This window comes from Gopherus evgoodei, unplaced genomic scaffold (assembly GCF_007399415.2).
Source record: "Gopherus evgoodei ecotype Sinaloan lineage unplaced genomic scaffold, rGopEvg1_v1.p scaffold_43_arrow_ctg1, whole genome shotgun sequence".
NCBI lineage: Eukaryota > Metazoa > Chordata > Testudines > Testudinidae > Gopherus > Gopherus evgoodei.
Genome location: NW_022060064.1, coordinates 213,691 through 233,710, shown reverse-complemented (window position 1 = coordinate 233,710; position 20,020 = coordinate 213,691). Strand labels below are relative to the sequence as shown.

General features: G+C 65.6%; 3 protein-coding genes across 4 annotated transcripts; 1 reads left to right on the top strand and 2 right to left on the bottom strand.

Annotated features, from left to right (window-relative positions):
- Window positions 1-4,358: 4,358 nt before the first annotated feature.
- Window positions 4,359-8,992, bottom strand: LOC115642634 (cytochrome b5 domain-containing protein 1). 2 transcript variants are annotated; one of them, XM_030546285.1, is made up of 5 exons: window positions 8,833-8,992; window positions 7,472-7,548; window positions 6,317-6,535; window positions 5,512-5,742; window positions 4,359-4,536 (listed from the first exon to the last, which is right to left on the bottom strand). In XM_030546285.1, exons 1-4 carry the CDS (start codon window positions 8,984-8,986, stop codon window positions 5,512-5,514), a joined length of 681 nt encoding a protein of 226 aa, XP_030402145.1. In that variant the 5' UTR covers window positions 8,987-8,992; the 3' UTR covers window positions 4,359-4,536. The 2 variants fall into 2 exon arrangements, with proteins under 2 accessions (XP_030402145.1, XP_030402146.1); XM_030546286.1 differs by lacking the exon at window positions 8,833-8,992 and adding an exon at window positions 8,484-8,758.
- An 898-nt stretch (window positions 8,993-9,890) lies between these two features.
- On the top strand, window positions 9,891-13,832 carry NAA38 (N(alpha)-acetyltransferase 38, NatC auxiliary subunit). Its single transcript, XM_030546287.1, has 3 exons — window positions 9,891-9,935; window positions 12,546-12,729; window positions 13,589-13,832. Exons 1-3 carry the CDS (start codon window positions 9,930-9,932, stop codon window positions 13,699-13,701), a joined length of 303 nt encoding a protein of 100 aa, XP_030402147.1. The 5' UTR covers window positions 9,891-9,929; the 3' UTR covers window positions 13,702-13,832.
- A 2,658-nt stretch (window positions 13,833-16,490) lies between these two features.
- Window positions 16,491-19,288, bottom strand: TMEM88 (transmembrane protein 88). The gene is made up of 2 exons (XM_030546256.1): window positions 19,004-19,288; window positions 16,491-16,938 (listed from the first exon to the last, which is right to left on the bottom strand). The coding sequence occupies exons 1-2, from the start codon at window positions 19,286-19,288 to the stop codon at window positions 16,666-16,668; spliced, it is 558 nt and encodes a 185-aa protein (XP_030402116.1). The 3' UTR covers window positions 16,491-16,665.
- Window positions 19,289-20,020: the final 732 nt, after the last annotated feature.

Genomic DNA, 20,020 nt, shown 5'->3' with positions numbered 1-20,020 from the left:
TTGAGCATTGACCTGCTAAACCCAGGGTTGTGAGTTCAGTCCTTGAGGGGGCCATTTAGGGATCTGGGGCAAAAATTTCTCTGGGGATTGGTCCTATTTTGAGCACGGGATTGGACTAGATGACTTCCTGAGGTCCCTTCCAACCCTGATATTCTATGATTCTATATCCTCAGTACGGCGCATGAGGACATGTCGGGCATGTCTTTTGTCGAAAAAGCACTGCTACCAAAAATCTCTGATCGAAGGCACATGGGGATGCGTGCAGGAGCGGCAGAAGGTCCCTAAAAGTGGGTGGGCTGCCGGCTCCCAAACTGCAGCCCTGCCCCTTCTCCCCAAGCCCCTGCCCCGCCTCTTCCATCCAGACCCTGCCGCTGCACTGCCCCTTTCCCTGAGGCCCTGCTCCCACACCACTTCTACCCCCCAAAATCCCCCCCCTCGCTCCTCTCTGCCCTTCTCCCAGTCATTCGCCCTTACAGATGGTAGAAAGTGGAGGGCGTACCCTGTTCCACCACCCCTGGGTGCATGCACCCAAAGGAGGACACATCTCGAAGAATTCCAGTTACTGTGTGAGGCGAGTGAGTTCTCTGCCCCCTGGACACCAACTTACACGCTGCAGACTCAGCCCTGACCAACAGCCCTTCCCACACAGCTGGGGCTACGTACGCTGCCCCCACCCCGAGCACCATGGTCTGCAGTGCCAGGACAGGCAGGAAGCCTGCCTTAGCACCCCTGCTGTGCCGCTGACCAGGAACTGCCTGAGGTAACCCCATGCCCCAACCCTGCACCCCAATCCCTTGCCCCAGCCCTGGTCCCCCCCAACCCAGAGCCCCTTCCCACACCCCAAACTCCTCATCTCTGGCTCCACTCCAGAGCCCGGACCCCCAGCCCAGAGCCCTGACCCCTTCTCACATCACAACCTCCTGCCACAGCCGAGCCTCCCCAAACCTAGAGCCCCTTCCTGCACCCCAAACCCCTCATCCCTGGCCCCACCCAAGCCTACACCCCTAGCCCAGAGCCCTGATCCTCTCCTATACCCCAACTCCTGCCACATCCTGAACCCCTCATTCCTGGCCACAGCCCTCATCCCTGCACTCCAGCCCTGAGCCCCTCCCAAACCCCTAATCCCTGGAAACCCCTCACTCCTGGAAACCCCCAGGTGAGAAACATGCTGTTGAGGACTCGTGAATCCAAGTCCCATTCTTCATTCTGGGAGAAGTGCCTGCTTAGGTTGTCAGCCGTGTTCTGTATACCCAGGAGGTAATAAGCTGAGATGACTATCTGGTTAGCTACGCACGAATACCAGCGTTTTATTGGTTCAGCACAGAGTGAAGGGAAGCTCGCCCTGCTCTGGTGACCGATGCAGAACATGCAGACCATGTTTTCGGTCATGATCTTGACAGATTTGGTTCTGATCAGTGACAGGAAGTGGGTGCACGCATTCCTGACTGCTCTCAACTTCAGCATGTGGATGTGCAGAAGACGCTTTTGGGGAGACCATTTGCCCTGGACGGTATGTGATCCTAGATGTGCTCTACTGTTTTCATTAACTGCGTCAATAACCAGGGAATTTGGTGTTGAGTGTAAAAATAAAAACTCTTGAGTCCTTTGCTGGAACATATTTGTTGTCAGGACATTTACAAGTAGGAGGGGCCATAGCTGGAGTCTGCCGGATGGTTCTAGCAAAGACTCGTTCACAAGAAGGGCCACACATGCAGATGCTGAAGTAATAAAATGTGCAGGAGTTTATGATGAGAATCCTGGACCCCTTCTAAAGGGTTTTGAAGTGTACCAGCGACATGCTTCAGCAGCTCCTGGAATTGTCTGAAGTCATCTGCCACGGAAGGTGGTGGAGTCAATACAGCCTCATCTGAACATGATGAAATGTTTATGTAGCCTGGCACATTCTTATCAACCCTTGCCTTCTGCTCCTCAAAAGCCTCCTCTAGTGGTTCAGGTTGACAAGGCTGGAGTGAAGGCTGAGGAGAAGGCTCTGTCTATGCTCCTTACAAGGGTGACTCAGGACACTTAACCACTGTTGATATAGAGCATAAAAAGAGGCATCAACCATTGATCGCGCCAGAATTGGTAGAAGAATTGCATCTTGCAGAATAAACAGGAGAACCCTGTTACAAAATCTGGTAGCTGGAAGAGTCATCATCAACATATTTCAGGAGAAGTGATAATTGTTCACGCTGGATGGTCGAAGTCCTGTATAAGGAGGTTTCGATGAAAAAATGTGGAGTCAGTGACCCAGAAGATCTTGATACGGACAGCTGTCTGGTGCCGGTAAGTAATGAGGAGTCTGGCTTATTCGACCCAAGGAGGTCCTTTGAGTATGTAAACTCCTGCAGTACCTAGTATGTAGGTAGTTACATGAGGAGACCAGCCTCAGTACCAAGGCAGGTACCGATCTTGAGAACATCGGTGCTACGGGCCCCAAACTCTTGCTGTGAGTTCATAGTCAGACTCTGGTGGTACTGATCTAGAGGTACAGGATGATGGTATAGGTACGGGGATGCGGAAGTGTACGAAGGCACACACTTTTTGGATGTAGAGCTACTAGCATAGATATGACCACCCAAAGGTGAAGATGTCTTTGGTACACAATCCTGTTTTGTGGTAGTAAGGCTCTTAGAGGAAGTCTTAGATATCAGCACGGTGCTGGACCCCAGTGGGAGCCCATTTAGAACTCCATCTCGGATCTGTGATCTCTGGAACATTTCTCTCATTCGGTGACTGAGACGTCTTAGAAGGAGCTCTAGCACTTCTACTTTTCTTGTCAATACCCAGATACTTGGAATGTGAAGGTCTCTGTATTGCAGGCACTGACGCAGCACTGCCTCCCCTAGGGTTTTCAGTGCCTGAGACCCAGATGTAGCAGCGATTGTATCCCTTGAAGCTCTTGGTGACTGGGATCCTGAAGAAGAGAGGGCACTAAGTGTGCTCGGAGGCTGGTGTACGGGGGCGTTCTCAGAGCCTGGGTCAGAGGCTGGTCTTAGGCCTTGCTCCCTCATCAATAATTTGAATTGATCTCTCTGTTTTTCCTAGATCTGCTTTTGGAGGAGCAGATCTTATGCTCACCTGGGATATCAGTGTCTCCCAAACAGCAGAGGCACTGGGAATGGCCATCATTGATGGGGACAGTTTCCTGGAAGGAAAGACACCGCTTAAAGCCTGGCATAGCGCAGAACAAAAAAGTCCAGAGAAACCCCTCAACTGGAGAAAAAAAGGAACCAAAGGAAAACAACCGCCCCAACTAACAACTAAACCAAACTAGCAAACTGTACAAAGTGAAGCAGGCACGCTTGACGCTCCGTCTCAGGACAAAGGCGGAACTAAAGGGCATTCGCCCACGTATGTCCTCGGTACGGGGGGCGTGTGTGGCGCATGCGCAGGTCAAAGAAACACTGACGCCAAAAATCCAAGGCGTATGGGGACACATGAGCATCTAAAGTAACCGGGAGTGGAGCACTCATAGGGACAGAAGAACGGAGGAGAATGCCGAGTGTGTAGGTCTAGGTTATTTTAAATCTGCTTCTCTGAGCAGCGTGTACCTTGGGGCAAAATTAACGGTGCTTTGCTCTGGAGAACCGGCTTCTGTGTCACTGTGTACTGTTACCGCCCTCGGGGCGAAGGAATACGGCTGGAGACCAGCAGGGCATAACCTGGAGAGCCCCACTGACAGCAGCTGGATTACAGGATCCCACCCAAAAGCTGAAGGGAGCACAGAGACCCTGGTGTGTGTGGTGTGCAGGGGGGAAGGGAAATGGGGCCCACTGAGCCCCCAGCAGCGGGGGAGGGAGAAATGGGGAGCAGACAGAGCCTCTGGCAGAGGAAGGACTGGGGGAGTTGCAGCGGGTCCCTGAAATTGGGGGGTGGGGGACATGGGGTACCAGGAGGGTATGCATGGAGCTTGGCCATCAGAAGCTATGAAGTCTGCACCCCGCCGCTGTCAGATCCAGCCCCAGCTGTCAACTGTGACAGCTGTGGTGGTGGTGGGGGAGCTGGGGGTCAGGGACCTCTGGCAAGGCAGCTCAAGGGTGGTAGATGGATGCTCAGCTGCTGCCATCTAGCGGCCAGAGCATCTCATTACCTGGCATAGTGGGCGAGGCCTGTGGAAGTGCGTAGGGCCCTGGGATCCCAGCACGCATCCAGGATCCATAGGTCAGGCCACTAAACAAATCCATGGGCTAGATGGGCTCACACATCTCATCCGGGGCAGCAGAGAGGGGCCGGGATACTGGGCTAGATGGGCCCATGGGTCTGATTTAAGGTGGCAGGGAAGGGGTGGGTTATTGATGGGTCCTGATGTAGGGTGACAATTCCTAGCCCCCATCCCACAAGAAACGATCATAACGTCAGTATCGTAGCGAAGATTTTATTTTCGTTATGAACATGATAAGTTGGTACAAAACAGTCCCATGGTATCAGCACCACAAACAGGAACCCTGCGTCCGACATGGAATGGGAGCAACCGTTTCAGCTCCCGAACGGGGGCTGATCCTTGGAAGAGTGTGGCACTACACTGCCCGGCGCCTAGGACAGAAAGAATACGGAGATCATGACGCCTCACTCAAGGACAGTCGAGAGGTTGTTAAGAGCAGCCAAAGGAAATACCTGCGTAGAGAATGAAACTGTCCTGGGGGACTCCCTGCCACCAGATACCGAGCTTACAGCGGATTCAGCAAAAGAGTCAATATGGATAAATGAGCACACCCTGAATTACCAAATGAGCTTGGGACGGGCTTATAAACTCTAAACCAGGGGTCCCCAACCTGGTGCCCGTGGGCGCGCGCCCGCATCCTGGCCGGCGGTGAAGCACCTGCTGAAATGCCGCCAAATTTCTGCAGCATTTCAGCGCAACGCCTCTCGTTGACGCCGCTTGCCGCCAACAAGTGACGTCATCGAGAGGCGTTGCCGCCAAAATGCTGCCGAATTTCAGTGGCATTTCGGCAGATGCTCCACCGCCGCCATGGTCCTTCGTCTGACGCCCGCCAGACGAAAATGTTGGGGACCACTGCCCTAAACTAAGGGGAACGTCTCCCCTAGGCAGGCTATGCCACAAATGTCCACTAGGGGGCGTCTCGCACCTTATGTGAAGCAATTGGCCATTGCCACAGATGGGCTACCAGGCTTGATGGGCCCATGGTCCAATCCAGTTTGGCCTGTGCTTTGCATGAGAGTTGGCAATGCTGGGGGTGGCATAAAGGGGCCAGGACGGGATGAAGCCGGGTGTAGGGAACACCAACACTCTGCAGCGCTTCGTCCTGCTGCCTGCCCCAGCCCAGCAGGGCTATGCTACAGCCTTTGAGCTCAGGGAACCGGGTTTTCTTTAGCTCAGCTTCAAGTGTCTCCGTGCCGAGGTTCCGGGTTCAAGTCCAGCAGGTGGAGAATCCAGGAGGAGACTTGAGAGCTGTTTCCCGGCTTAGGTAGAAATCTCCCCAAGGAAAGGGGCTAACGGGTGGCTCCACCCCCGAGCGGCCCTGTTCCCTGGTGGCCTGCCCCCGTTACCTAGAACTCGGTGAGGTCATCGTTGAAGTACAGCAAGATGCCCGGCGTGTACAGGTCGGCGTCCAAGTTGAGCCGGTAGAACTCCACGTCCTCGTCCGGGATCTTGTTCTGCTCCAGCGTCTTGTCCATGTCCAGGCTGACGCCCTTGTACTTCCAGGTGTAGCTGGCGGCGTGGGCGTTGTGGGGCAGGTAGCGCCGCAGGATTTCCCACATGGACTCCTCCGCGCACACCTGCGGGGAGTGGCGTTAAGGGACTTACCAGGGCTTGGGGGACTGTTGCCTGCTGGACTGACAGGCCGTCGAGCAAATATTTCTTCCCTCAAACCTCCACCCTCATCCCCCAGGTAAACGAAAGCACCATCTCCCCCCCCTGCCCCCAATGCCCCCTGCTGCTCGCAGGGGAGTTCACGGCCTCCCTAACCCAGCAGAACCAGCCTTGCATAAAGCAGCTGCTGGCTCAGACAACCAACTCCCCTGGCTCCATGTCCCACCCTGCCCGGTTTCTTATATCCCTCCTTCCCAGCATGCCTTGCTACCAAGCCCTCTGCCTCAGGGACTACAACTCCCGGAATCCCCCTGCATCTGGGGGAAACGGGGTCATGGCTGGCCTTAAAGGGCCAGCACGCTACCTCATTATGTGTATTTCAGGACAGGAGTGGCCTCTAAATTGATGGGAGACCCAACTTAGCGCCCCAGCCCCCAATGTCCTGGTAACTCAGGGCCCCCCGAATGGTGCATGGGGATGGCAGTTTGCCCAGTGTTGCTACTCGAGCCCCCTTGCCCCTCGGCGTGAGGCCCAGCTCACCTCCAGCACATGCTCCTGCAAGGTCAGGGTGTTGATGATGCGGACGCGCCGGGTCTTGGAAGCCAGGATCCCCACCTCATACTTGCTGTCCTTCCACCAGGGCAGCCCGAAGTCGTTTGCCCAGTCGGAGCGGGGCAGCTGGGGTGGGATGTGGATGAAGCGGCCCTGGGGGGTGTAGTACTTGATGCAGCCCGTCAGCGGGTCCACGTGGGTCTGGATCTGAAAGGCAGGCGGCTCCATTAACAGACTTAAGGGGGGAATCCAGCTGCACCCCCAGCCACTGTCGCCTAGGTCAATCAATGCGTTACAGGCAGACCAGAATCGCGGGCTTGCTTAAAGCTGATGGGCCTGCTAAGCGCCGTAAATGGAAGGAGCAATTAAGTACCACCTTTGCATAGTAAGAGCTGACTAGGAAGCCACCGCCCAAGGCCTGAGAGCCAAAAGGTTTCCCTGCGACTGGGATATGGATTGATTGCAGTTGTGTCTGTGCAGGGGTGTGGAAGAAAGCTAGAGGACCCATGCTGAGGGAGTCAGTAATGAGGCACAGCTCTTTGGGGCACAGGACTGGCTGGAGAGGCAGGCCTGGGGATGTCTGAGCAAGGGAACTGCCTGCTGTTTGATCCCAGAAAACAGGCTTGCACTATGGTCTTTGCCTGCACTACCGAAATCCCTGACTCGCAGCAGCTGACCGGAACAACCCTGAACATCGGCTCACGGCTTGGGCAAAGGGGGCAGCCCCAGGATCCCACCAGAGCAGCTGGTCCCAGTCCCCACCCACAGCGGATGATGGATCCCAGCCTCCCACTCTCTCAAGAAGAACCGCAAATAAGAACATGAGTGCGGGGCTCATGGGGGCAGGGGGAAGGGGACAGAGGCATCAGACCCTGAAGCCCTAATGGCTGTGGATCATTGGCAGGTCAGAGAGCCACCTCTGGGGCAGGGCCCAGCAACTGTTTAACTGCTTCACCATGGTTTTGGACAGGAAGTGAAGGAGAACCCTGCGCCCAGGGCCGGCGCTTCCATTTAGGCGGCCAAGGAAATCGCCTAGGGCGCCAGGATTATTGGTGGGCGGCATTTTGCCGGAGGGGCGGCAGGCAAGGGGACCTGGGCAAGCAGCAGCCCTCCGTAACGACCCCCCGCTCCGCCAGTTCTCACGTCTCTGGTCTTGGGGTTGAACCAGTGGCTAATGTCCTTTCCCGCGGCTTCCAAGATGGGCCTCAGCAAGACGTCCCCTGGGGGAGACAGAGCCAGGGGTCAGCCGCTGATGTGGCGGGGTGGGGGACAGGCATCCGTGCGCCGCCAGGCCAGTGGGGCCAGGTTCATGTGGGAGGGGATGCAGTGGAGGGGAATAAGGAGGAGTGCCACACGCCGTTGTGGGGTGGGGGGGTCCTGGCCCACAGAGTGTATGTGGGGTGCAGTGGGTGGGGGGTCCTCCAGTGAATGGAAGGATTCCCGTTACCCTTGTGCTATCGGGCCGGTAGGTTCAGGTCTGGCGCTGGGGCTAGGAGGGTCTGGGGGGGGGTCCCAATGTGGGGGTCCCTGTAGCGCACTGTGGGGAGGAGTGCCAGGTGCATTCTGGGGCCTGGGAGACTCTATGAAAGGTGGAGTGAGCACTGTGTGTGGGGAGCTCTATGGGGGGTGGCCCAGTGAATTAGGGGGTCTATGGGAAGTGTGCAATGTGAGTGGGGGGTTTTGGGGTGCCACGATACACTGTGGGGGGAGTCCAGGAGGAAGCCGCAGTGCATTGTGGGGGTGCTCGGGGGTTGTGGCACCGCAGTGCATTGTGGGGGGTGCTCGGGGAGGCCGCAGTGCATTGTGGGGGATGCTCGGGGAGGCCGCAGTGCATTGTGGGGGATGCTCGGGGGTTGTGGCACCGCAGTGCATTGTGGGGGGATGCTCAGGGAGGCCGCAGTGCATTGTGGGGGGTGCTCGGGGCTTGTGGCACCGCAGTGCATTGTGGGGGTGCCAGGAGTTGTGGCACCGCAGTGCATTGTAGGGGGTGCTCAGGGGCTGTGGCACTGCAGTGCATTGTGGGGGGTGCTCAGGGGTGCAGGCTGCATAGCGGGAGAGGGGGATCGGGGGGGGCTGTCCGGGGGGGGCGCGCGGGGCATTGTGGGGAGGCTCCGCGGGGCCTGGGGGGGGCGCGCGGGGCATTGTGGGTACAGACCCTTGTGCATTGTGGGGGGTGCTCGGGGAGGCCGCAGTGCATTGTGGGGGTGTTGGGGGTTGTGGCACCGCAGTGCATTGTGGGGGGTGCTCAGGGGTTGTGGCACCGCAGTGCATTGTGGGGGGTGCTCGGGGAGGCCGCAGTGCATTGTGGGGGGTGCTCAGGGGTTGTGGCACCGTAGTGCATTGTGGGGGGTGCTCGGGGCTGTGGCACCGCAGTGCATTGTGGGGGGTGCTCGGGGAAGCCGCAGTGCATTGTGGGGGGTGCTCAGGGGTGCAGGCTGCATAGCGGGAGAGGGGGATCGGGGGGGCTGTCCGGGGGGGGCGCGCGGGGCATTGTGGGTACAGACCCTTGTGCTGCCGGACCAGCGGGCTCAGGTCACACACACGGCCCAGGTAGGACACCCAGAGGTCCCCGGGCCGCGCGTGCGCAGACACCTCCCGCGGGGTGAAGTAGCGGGGCTGGAACGTCTCCATCGCGCCGCGCGCCGCCCGCGCTGCCATGGCAACCGCCGGCCTCCCGCGCGGGGCCTGCCGGGAGCCGGAACCCTCCGGGCGTCGCCATGGCAACCACCCCCCTCTCGCGCGGGGCCTGCCGGGAGCCGGAACCCTCCGGGCGTCGCCATGGCAACCACCCCTCTCCCGCGCGGGGCCTGCCGGGAGCCGGAACCCTCCCCCCCTGCGTCGCACAGCGCCGCGCGTGCGGGCCACGTGACGCGGGAGCTCCGCCCCCCGAGGCGCGCGCAAGGGCCGCCGGTCCGGGGCTGCGCTCGCGAGAGCCGGTCGGGGCGGGATGGCGGCGCCGGCCGGGCAGCGCGAGGAGAACGGGCGGGGCGGGGCGAGCCCCGCGGTGAGGGGCGGGGCCGGGAGGGCAGAGGGGGCGGGGCTGGGTGACGGGCGGGGCCGGGAGGGCAGAGGGGGCGGGGCCGGGAGGGCAGAGGGGGCGGGGCTGGGTGACGGGCGGGGCCGGGAGGGCAGAGGGGGCGGGGCTGGGTGAGGGGCGGGGCCGGGAGGGCAGAGGGGGCGGGGCCGGGAGGGCAGAGGGGGCGGGGCCGGGTGAGGGGCGGGGCCCAGTGGGTATGAGGGGGCGGGGCCGGGAGGGCACAGGGGGCGGGGCTGGGTGAGGGGTGGGGCCCGGTGGGCAGAGGGGGCGGGGCCGGGAGGGCACAGGGGGCGGGGCTGGGTGAGGGGCTGGGCTGGAAGGGCAGAGGGGGCGGGGCCGGGAGGGCACAGGGGGCGGGGCCGGGTGAGGGGCAGGGCCGGGAGGGCAGAGGGGGCGGGGCTAGGTGAGGGGCGGGGCCTCGAGGGCAGAGGGGCGGGGCTGGGGTTGAGGAGGCGGAGCTGGGAGGGCAGAAGGGGCGGGGCCGGGAGGGCAGCGGGGCCGGGTGAGGGGCGGGGCCGGGAGGGCAGAGGGGGCGGGGCCGGGTGAGGGGCGGAGCTAAGTGTGATGGAGGTGAGGAAGGGGCTAAGGCTGGGCCAGGCTGGGGGCTGGTTCATGGGGGTCAGTCGGGCTCTGGGGCTGCAGGCTGCTGGGTGGAGGTTAGTAGGTCCCTGGTCTATCAGGTGCAGGGAGGGTCGGGGCACTGGGAGGTCAGTGGGTGCTGGGAGGTCAGTGGGTACTGGGGGTGCGGGGAGGTCGGTCGGTGCTGGGGGTGCGGGGAGGGTCGGGGCACTGGGAGGTCAGTGGGTGCTGGGGGTGCGGGGAAGGTCAGGGCACTGGGAGGTCAGTGGGTGCTGGGAGGTCAGTGGGTGCTGGGGGTGCAGGGAGGGTCAGGGTACTGGGAGGTCAGTGGGTGCTGGGGGTGCAGGGAGGGTCAGGGTACTGGGAGGTCAGTGGGTGCGGGGAGGTCAGTGGGTGCTGGCAGGTCAGTGGGTGCTGGGGGTGCTGGGAGGTCAGTGGGTGCTGGGGGTGCTGGGAGGTCAGTGGGTGCTGGGAGGTCGGTCGGTGCTGGGGGTGCGGGGAGGGTCGGGGCACTGGGAGGTCAGTGGGTGCTGGGAGGTCAGTGGGTGCTGGGGGTGCGGGGAGGGTCAGGGGGTGCAGGGAGGTCAGTGGGTGCTGGGAGGTCAGTGGGTGCTGGGGGTGCGGGGAGGGTCAGGGCACTGGGAGGTCAGTGGGTGCTGGGAGGTCAGTGGGTGCTGGGGGTGCAGGGAGGGTCAGGGTACTGGGAGGTCAGTGGGTGCTGGGAGGTCAGTGGGTGCTGGGGGTGCAGGGAGGGTCAGGGTACTGGGAGGTCAGTGGGTGCGGGGAGGTCAGTGGGTGCTGGGAGGTCAGTGGGTGCTGGGGGTGCAGGGAGGGTCGGGGCACTGGGAGGTCAGGGTGCTGGGGGTGCAGGGAGGGTCGGGGCACTGGGAGGTCAGTGGGTGCTGGGAGGTCAGTGGGTACTGGGGGTGCAGGGAGGGTCGGGGCACTGGGAGGTCAGTGGGTGCTGGGGGTGCAGGGAGGTCAGTGGGTGCTGGGAGGTCAGTGGGTGCTGGGGGCACTGGGAGGTCAGTGGGTGCTGGGAGGTCAGTGGGTGCTGGGGGTGCAGGGAGGGTCGGGGTGCTGGGAGGTCAGTGGGTACTGGGAGGTCAGTGGGTGCTGGGGGTGCAGGGAGGGTCGGGGCACTGGGAGGTCAGTGGGTGCTGGGAGTTCAGTGGGTGCTGGGGGTGCAGGGAGGGTCGGGGCACTGGGAGGTCAGTGGGTGCTGGGAGGTCAGTGGGTACTGGGGGTGCAGGGAGGGTCGGGGCACTGGGAGGTCTGTGGGTGCTGGGAGGTCAGTGGGTGCTGGGGGTGCGGGGAGGGTCAGGGCACTGGGAGGTCAGTGGGTGCTGGGAGGTCAGTGGGTGCTGGGGGTGCAGGGAGGGTCAGGGTACTGGGAGGTCAGTGGGTGCTGGGAGGTCAGTGGGTGCTGGGGGTGCAGGGAGGGTCGGGGCACTGGGAGGTCAGTGGGTGCTGGGAGGTCAGTGGGTGCTGGGGGTGCAGGGAGGGTCAGGGTGCTGGGAGGTCAGTGGGTGCTGGGGGTGCAGGGAGGGTCGGGGCACTGGGAGGTCAGTGGGTGCTGGGGGTGCAGGGAGGGTCGGGGCACTGGGAGGTCGGTGGGTGCTGGGAGGTCAGTGGGTACTGGGGGTGCAGGGAGGGTCGGGGCACTGGGAGGTCAGTGGGTGCTGGGGGTGCAGGAAGGGTCGTGGCACTGGGAGGTCAGTGGGTGCTGGGAGGTCAGTGGGTGCTGGGGGTGCGGGGAGGTCAGTGGGTGCTGGGAGGTCAGTGGGTGCTGGGGGTGCAGGGGAGGTCAGTGGGTGCTGGGAGGTCAGTGGGTGCTGGGGGTGCAGGGAGGGTCAGGGCGCTGGGAGGTCAGTGGGTGCTGGGAGGTCAGTGGGTGCTGGGGGTGCAGGGAGGGTCAGGGCGCTGGGAGGTCAGTGGGTGCTGGGGGTGCAGGGAGGGTCAGGGTGCTGGGAGGTCAGTGGGTGCTGGGGGTGCAGGGAGGGTCAGGATGCTGGGAGGTCAGTGGGTGCTGGGGGTGCAGGGAGGGTCAGGGTGCTGGGAGGTCAGTGGGTGCTGGGGGTGCTGGGAGGTCAGTGGGCGCTGGGAGGTCAGTGGGTGCTGGGGGTGCAGGGAGGGTCGGGGCACTGGGAGGTCAGTGGGTGCTGGGGGTGCAAGGAGGGTCGGGGCACTGGGAGGTCAGTGGGTGCTGGGAGGTCAGTGGGTGCTGGGGGTGCAGGGAGGGTCTGGGCACTGGGAGGTCAGTGGGTGCTGGGAGGTCAGTGGGTGCTGGGGGTGCAGGGAGGGTCGGGGTGCTGGGAGGTCAGTGGGTGCTGGGGGTGCAGGGAGGGTCGGGGTACTGGGAGGTCAGTGGGTGCTGGGGGTGCAGGGAGGGTTGGGGTACTGGGAGGTCAGTGGGTGCTGGGGGTGCTGGGAGGTCAGTGGGTGCTGGGGGTGCAGGGAGGGTCGGGGCACTGGGAGGTCAGTGGGTGCTGGGAGGTCACTCGGTGCTGGGGAGGGTGCACGGCCAGGCGGGGGGCGCGGGGTCCCGGGACGTTTCAGGGTCTCTGGGGCCGGCGGCGCTCACCTCCCCTCTCCCCCCAGGACTCAGACGGGGAGGCGCCCGACCCCCCCTACGCCCGCGCCCGCCACAAGCTGGAGACGCTGCTGAACCGCAACATGCGGATCCGCATGACGGACGGACGGACGCTCGTCGGCTGCTTCCTCTGCACCGACCGCGACTGCAACGTCATCCTGGGCTCCGCGCAGGAGTTCCTCAAAGCCAGCGGTGCGCCGGACGCCTGGGTCCCCGCGGGGGGGGAGGGGCCTGCTGGGACGGAGCAGGGGGGCCGGGAGCCAGGACTCCTGGGTTCTCTCCCCGGCTCTGGGAGGGGAGTGGGGGCTGCTGGTTAGAGCGGGGGGGCTGGGAGCCAGGACTCCTGGGTTCTCTCCCCGGCTCTGGGAGGGGAGTGGGGGCTGGTGGGTCAGAGCAGGGGGGCTGGGAGCCAGGACTCCTGGGTTCTCTCCCCGGCTCTGGGAGGGGAGTGGGGGCTGGTGGTTAGAGCAGGGGGCGCTGGGAGCCAGGACTCCTGGGTTCCCTCCCCGGCTCTGGGAGGGGAGTGGGGGCTGGTGGGTTAGAGCAGTGGGGTGGGAGCCAGGACTCCTGGGTTCTCTCCCCGGCTCTGGGAGGGGAGTGGGGGCTGGTGGTTAGAGCAGGGGGGTGGGAGCCAGGACTCCTGGGTTCTCTCCCCGGCTCTGGGAGGGGAGTGGGGGCTAGTGGTCAGAGCAGGGGGCTGGGAGCCAGGACTCCTGGGTTCTCTCCCCGGCTCTGGGAGGGGAGTGGGGTCTGGAGAGTTAGAGCAGGGGGGTGGGAGCCAGGACTCCTGGGTTCTCTCCCCGGCTCTGGGAGGGGAGTGGGGGCTGGTGGTTAGAGCAGTGGGGCCTGGGAGCCAGGACTCCTGGGTTCTCTCCCCGGCTCTGGGAGGGGAGTGGGGGCTAGTGGTCAGAGCAGGGGGGCTGGGAGCCAGGACTCCTGGGTTCTCTCCCTGGCTCTGGGAGGGGAGTGGGGACTAGTGGTTGGAGCAGGGGGCGGGGGCAGTAGCGGCCGCACAGGGAGACACTGTCTGACCCCCCCGTCTCCTCCCCAGACTCCTTGGCGGCCAGTGAGCCGCGCGTGCTGGGCCTGGCCATGGTGCCCGGGCACCACATCGTCTCCATCGAGGTGGAGCTGGAGAACCTGGGCAGCCCCCAGTACCTGTGAGAGGCGCCCGGCGGAGAGACCTGCCCCCCCACCCCCCCGCGCCCGCTGACCTGCCGGGGGGGCGCAGCCGGGCACCGGGGCTGGCGTGTGGGCCCCGCTCTGCACATTAAATTCCTGGGGAACCCACAGCAGCCGCCGGCGACCTCCTTTGTGCCACGCGGGTCTCGGCGTCCCGGCCGGAAACGAGCCGGTTCCTTCGTTCCGCCCCTCACTCCTGACCCACAGCCCCCTGGCCCCCCAGCCCTGCCGGTGCCCCTCACTCCCGACCCACAGCCCCCTGGCCCCCCAGCCCTGCCGGTGCCCCTCACTCCCGACCCACAGCCCCCTGGCCCCCCAGCCCTGCCGGTGCCCCTCACTCCCGACCCACAGCCCCCTGGCTCCCCAGCTCTGCCGGTGCCCCTCACTCCCGACCCACAGCCCCCTGGCCCCCCAGCCCTGCCGGTGCGCCTCACTCCCCACCCGCAGCCCCTGCCCCCCCCAGCCCTGCCGGTGCCCCTCACTCCCCACCCGCAGCCCCTGCCCCCCCCAGCCCTGCCGGTGCCCCTCACTCCCGACCCCCAGCCCCCTGCCCCCCCCAGCCCTGCCGGTGCCCCTCACTCCCGACCCCCAGCCCCCTGGCCCCCCAGCCCTGCCGGTGCCCCTCACTCCCCACCCGCAGCCCCTGCCCCCCCCAGCCCTGCCGGTGCCCCTCACTCCCGACCCCCAGCCCCCTGTCCCCCCAGCCCTGCCGGTGCCCCTCACTCCCGACCCACAGCCCCCTGCTCCCCCAGGTCTGCCAGTGCCCCTCACTCCCAACCCCCTGTCCCCCCAGCCCTGCCGGTGCCCCTCACTCCCGACCCGCAGCCCTCTGCCCCCCCAGCCCTGCCGGTGCCCCTCACTCCCGACCCACAGCCCTCTGCCCCCCCAGCCCTGCCGGTGCCCCTCACTCCCGACCCACAGCCCCTGCTAGCCAGATCCTGCCCCCCCCATCCCTGCCAGTGCCCCTCACTCCCGACCTGCAGCCCCTCCTAGCCCAGCCCTGCCCCCACAGCTCTGCCGGTGCCCCTCACTCCCGACCCGCAGCCTCTGCGGGCCCGGCCCGTCCCCCCCCCCGCACTGCCGGTGCCCCTCACTCCTGACCTGCAGCCCCTCCTGATTTGTTTCCCCTTCTCCCCCTCCCCCCATAGCAGCGTTAACCCCTTGCTGGCCATTGCTGCCCCTGCAGCCGGGCTGGGGGGTCCCCGCTGCTGGCTCCCCGTCTCCGTGGCCTCGGGCCGGGCCTGGCCCCCAGCCCAGCACCTGCTGTTCCCATCAGCGCCGAACAATGGGCCGCTGTGTGCCCCCGCCCTGCCCTTCCCCTGCTGCAGGATGCGACCCGGGGGAGCCGCTTATCTTATCCCCGGCTGCTTCCCATGTTCCCGGCGGTGACGCCAGCGCGCGGCCCTGGCTCCTGGCCCTGCCCGGGGGGGGCACCGGACCCCCTGTCAGCGGGCCTGCTCGAAAACATGTTGTGCGGGGGCTGGGAGCCAGGACTCCTGGGTTCTCTCCCTGGCTCTGGGAGGGGAGCGGGGGCTGGCGGTTAGAGCAGGGGGGGCTGGGAGCCAGGACTCCTGGGTTCTCTCCCCGGCTCTGGGAGGGGAGTGGGGGCTGGTGGGTTAGAGCAGGGGGGCTGGGAGCCAGGACTCCTGGGTTCTCTCCCCTGGCTCTGGGAGGGGAGTGGGGGCTGGTGGGTCAGAGCAGGCGGGGCTGGGAGCCAGGACTCCTGGGTTCTCTCCCCGGCTCTGGGAGGCGAGTGGGGGCTGGTGGGTTAGAGCAGGGGGGGCTGGGAGCCAGGACACCTGGGTTCTCTCCCCAGCTCTGGGAGGGGAGGGGGGGCTGGTGGGTTAGAGCCGGGGGGGGTTGGAGCCAGGACTCCTGGGTTCTCTCCCCGGCTCTGTCACTGATTTTCTGTTGCTTTGGGCACCCATCACTTCCCTCCCCCTCCCCACGTAGGACAGGGGAAACCCCCCCTCCCGGTCCCATCTCACCCCAGTCCCTTCTCCCTGCTGGCAGGTTCCCCGCGCTCAGGCCTGACCCCTGCCCCCCTAGTGTGGGAGCGACAGGAGGGGGCCTGCCCCCTGGGTGGTTCCCGCCCCGCCCCCCGTGCCGGGGCCCTGCCGTCGCTCCCTGCGACCATGGAAAACTTGGTCGTGTTTCCCCGGCAGCTGTTTGCCGTGGAGCCAGGCCAGCCCCGGAGCAGAAGGGCAGGCGGGGGTCAGAGAACGGCCATGTGGGGGGCAGGGGGTCTGGGCAGCACCCGGCCCAACAAGGTGCCTGGGGAACTTGGCAGCAGAAATCCTGTGGAGGGGAGTTCCACAGGCCCCAGCCTGCCTGCCCCCATGGGCAGCGCGGAGGGGGAACCCACTGCAGATCTGGGGGGAGCGCCCCAGCTCGGCCCTTCCCCATGGCTGGACCTGAGGGTGGGGTGTGTGCCCCCCTCCCATGAGTGACACACAAACATTGCGGGGGGGGTGATAAAGGAATGAACCTGCTGGATAGAAAAAGATTTTTATTGATAATAAATTGACACCCCCCCCATGGCTGCTTGGTTTGAAGGCCCCATCCCAGCCCCACAGCCACCCTAGCCTGCCCCACACCCTCAGCCCCCCAAGGCTCCCTACCCCATCCAGCTCAGACCCAGCCTGCCCCTAAACCACAGCCCCGCACATCCACCCCAAACCAGGTCCAGTCGCAGAGACCCACAGCCCCCCAGTCCAGACCCACAGCCCTCCCTGGATCGCCCCTAACAGCCCTCCCCCCAAACCCCAGGCGCAAACACTGCCCCCCAACACATTCCTGTCCCCCCCCCAAAGCAGCCAGCGGCAGAACGAGCAGGTGTCGCTCACCCCAAACGAACAGCCGTTCCCCTGCCCCCCCAGTCTCCTTGGGGTGTTGCTGCCATTGGGGTGCCCCCCGATGTCTCTCGCCTGTGGGGAGGGGCCCCCCTCACACCCAGACCTTGTCCGCGGGGGCGGGCGCACGGGCCCGGGGGCAGCACCAGGCGGCCTGGTGGTAGCGGCCGGCGGGCAGGTTCCGGTAGACGGCCAGGCTGTAGGGCAGCAGGCAGTAGCCGAGCTGGAGGCGCCGGGCCAGCCGGACGAAGGCCGCCAGGCCGAGCACCAGGAGCGGCAGCAGCAGGGTGAAGCCGAGCACGAGCAGGGCCGTGGCACCAGCGTCGTGAAGATGGGCCTCGCACGGGGCCACCCGGGCGTGCAGGAACTGTGGGGCGAGGGGGAAAAGGGGAGAGGGTCAGCGTGCGTGCGACAGGCGTGCGAACCAGGCCTGGGCCGGCACCTGCCCTTGCACGTTTCAGAGCGGGCAGTCGTGTACGCACACCTGCCACCAGGGGCTGGCACAGGCATGCACGAACGTGCAAAGAGCAGTGCCCTCTTCCCACCATGGCTTGCACACGCATGGACACAGAGCACTTGCACAATTGTATGCAGGTGAGGCGTGCCCTTTGCACGCACATGTGCAGAGGCCTGCATCAGCAGGCAGGGGCCCGTGCACACACCCCTCCGGGCATCACATGTGCAAAGGCACGTGCACGTACAGATCCCCCACACGTGTGTGCAACCAGTGTGCAGGGACAGGGGCCAACGTGCAAACACACACACGCCAGCTAAGCTCCCCTCACCAAATCCCAGGCCCCCTGCCCCCATTTGTCAGGACTGATCACCGGGGGCGGGGGGGGCGGCACCAGGAGGCGCTGGCTGCGCCAGGACGGGCTGCCCCAACCCCACGGGGTTATCGGCCACAACCAGACCCCCCCCCTCAGGTCTGCACTTCGTCAGCTGTCAGGAGGGGAGGGGGAGGGGGAGGGGAACGGCAGGACTCCTGGGTTCTCTCCTGGGCTCTGGGCGGGGGGGGGCTAGTGGGAGTGGGGACTGGGGGGGCTGGGAGCCAGGACTCCTGGGTTAATCTTGCTTGTCTCACCCCCCCCGGCCCACCCCTGCATTTCAATCGTGCAACCCCCCCCCCATTCCTGGGACTGCTGGGAATTTAACATTCCTGCTGGGGCCCTGGGCTGGGACCACCCAGAGCATCCAGCAGCTCCATGGGGCTGGGGGGGGGGTCCAGCCCCCCCTCAGGAATCCAAGGGCAGCAATATCACCCCTCCCCCCAGCTCTGCCGGTGCCCCTCACTCCCGACCTGCAGCCCCCTGCCCCCCCAGCTCTGCCCCCCCCAGCCCTGTTATGTGGGTGGCCCTGAGAGTTTCACCTTGGAGGGCTGGGGGTGGGGGTCAAAGGCGTGGCTCTGTGGTGGGTTGTGGGGGTGGGGAAGAGGGGCAGGAGGCTCTGGGGAGGTTGTGAGGGGTGGGGGGACACAGAGGGGAGGGGTCACAGAGGGGGGCTGTGGGGGGCACCGAGGAAGCCTCTGAGAGGCTGTGGGAGGTCTGGGGACAGAGTGGGGATCAGGGGGGTTGTGGGGGACTCAGGCGTCATGGGGGGCTGTGGGGGGTCTCTGGGAGGAAAGGAGTCACGGGGGCTGTGGGGGGTTTCTGGGGGGCTGTGGGAGGAAGGGAGTCACGGGGGGGCTGTGGGGATCTCTGGGGGGCTGTGGGAGGAAGGGAGTCATGGAGGGCTGTGGGGGGCACGGGGGGGCTCTGGGGGGCTGTGGGAGAACGAGAGTCACGGGGGGGCCGTGGGGGGCACGGGGGGGCTCTGGGGGGCTGTGGGAGGAAGGGAGTCACGGGGGGGCTGTGGGGGGTCTCTGGGGCGCTGTGGGAGGAAGGGAGTCACGGGGGGGCTGTGGGGGTCTCTGGGGGGCTGTGGGAGGAAGGGAGTCACGGGGGGCTGTGGGGGAGTCTCTGGGGGGCTGTGGGAGGAAGGGAGTCACGGGGGGGCTCTGGGGGGCTGTGGGAGGAAGGGAGTCACGGGGGGGCTGTGGGGGGCACTGGGGGGCTCTGGGGGGCTGTGGGAGGAAGGGAGTCACGGGGGGCTGTGGGGGGCACGGGGGGCTGTGGGAGGAAGGGAGTCACGGGGGGCTGTGGGGGGCACGGGGAGGCTCTGGGGGGCTGTGGGAGGAAGTAAGTCACGGGGGGGCTGTGGGGGGCACGGGGGGGCTCTGGGGGGCTGTGGGAGGCAGGGAGGCACGGGGGGGCTCTGGGGGGCTGTGGGAGGAAGGGAGTCACGGGGGGGCTGTGGGAGCAAGGGAGTCACGGGGGGCTGTGGGGGGCACGGGGGGGCTCTGGGGGGCTGTGGGAGGAAGGGAGTCACGGGGGGCTGGGGGGGGCTCTGGGGGGGCCCCGAGGGGGCTCTGGCGGTCCGGGCGGGGCTCTCACCTTGGAGTGGCAGAGGAAGCCCAGCCCCAGCGCGGTGCCCGCGGGCAGCAGCGCGGCCGCGCAGACCAGGGCGCAGAGCAGCGCGCAGAGCGCGGCCGCCAGCAGGTTGTGCGCGCTCAGCAGGACGGCGCAGGCCAGACAGTCCAGCGCCCCGCGCAGCTCCGGCTCCGGCTCCGGCTCCGGCTCCAGCGCCAGCTCCGCGCCGTACGGGGGCGGCGGCACCGGGCTGCCCCCCCGCGCCCCCCCGGGCTCCTGCCGCCCGCTGGCTGCCGGCGAAGCGGACATGGCCGGGGGGTCCCTGCGCGGGCGCTGCGCGCTGCACTTTATAGCGCCCGCGGGCGGCCCGGCCCCTCGCCGCGGCGCCGCCCCCGCCCACACATCCAGGGGCAGCTGGGGAGGCGAGTCCTGGAACGGGGGGGGGGGGTCCTGGCTTTGCTGCCTGGCTCATTCCACTCCCCCCTCACTCCCCCCCCGCCCCATGCGCAAGGGGGGGGGCAGGAATTTGTCCTGCTCAGATTCCAAGGATGCTTTGAACTGATCCGCTGCCTGTCACCCCTCCCACTCCAGCTCTGCCGGTGCCCCTCACTCCCGACCTGCAGCCCCTACTAGCCCAGCCCTGCCCCCCAGCTCTGCCAGTGCCCCTCACTCCCGACCTGCAGCCCCTGCTAGCCCAGTCCTGCCCCCCCAGCTCTGCCGGTGCCCCTCACTCCCGACCTGCAGCCCCTGCCAGCGCAGCCCTGCCCCCCCCAGCTCTGCCGGTGCCCCTCACTCCCGACCTGCAGCCCCTGCTAGCCCGGTCCTGCCCCCCACCAGCTCTGACAGTGCCCCTCACTCCCGACCTGCAGCCCCTGCTAGCCCAGTCCTGCCCCCCCAGCTCTGCCAGTGCCCCTCACTCCCGACCTGCAGCCCCTGCTAGCCCGGTCCTGCCCTCCCCCAGCTCTGCCAGTGCCCCTCACTCCCGACCTGCAGCCCCTGCCAGCCCGGTCCTGCCCCCCCCCCAGCTCTGCCAGTGCCCCT

Excerpts from the sequence above, each read along its gene's own strand:
- LOC115642634 (XM_030546285.1), bottom strand. The coding sequence starts at position 8,986 with ATGGCAGCGCGGGCGGCGCGCGGCGCGATGGAGACGTTCCAGCCCCGC. Across the intron at positions 7,549-8,832 it reads GCTGGTCCGGCAGCACAAGG|GGGACGTCTTGCTGAGGCCC; the intron begins GTCTGTACCCAC and ends TGTCTCCCCCAG. Across the intron at positions 6,536-7,471 it reads TCAACCCCAAGACCAGAGAC|ATCCAGACCCACGTGGACCC; the intron begins GTGAGAACTGGC and ends CCTGCCTTTCAG.
- NAA38 (XM_030546287.1), top strand. Across the intron at positions 12,730-13,588 it reads GGAGTTCCTCAAAGCCAGCG|ACTCCTTGGCGGCCAGTGAG; the intron begins GTGCGCCGGACG and ends TCTCCTCCCCAG.
- TMEM88 (XM_030546256.1), bottom strand. The coding sequence starts at position 19,288 with ATGTCCGCTTCGCCGGCAGCCAGCGGGCGGCAGGAGCCCGGGGGGGCG. Across the intron at positions 16,939-19,003 it reads GCTTCCTCTGCCACTCCAAG|TTCCTGCACGCCCGGGTGGC; the intron begins GTGAGAGCCCCG and ends CTCGCCCCACAG.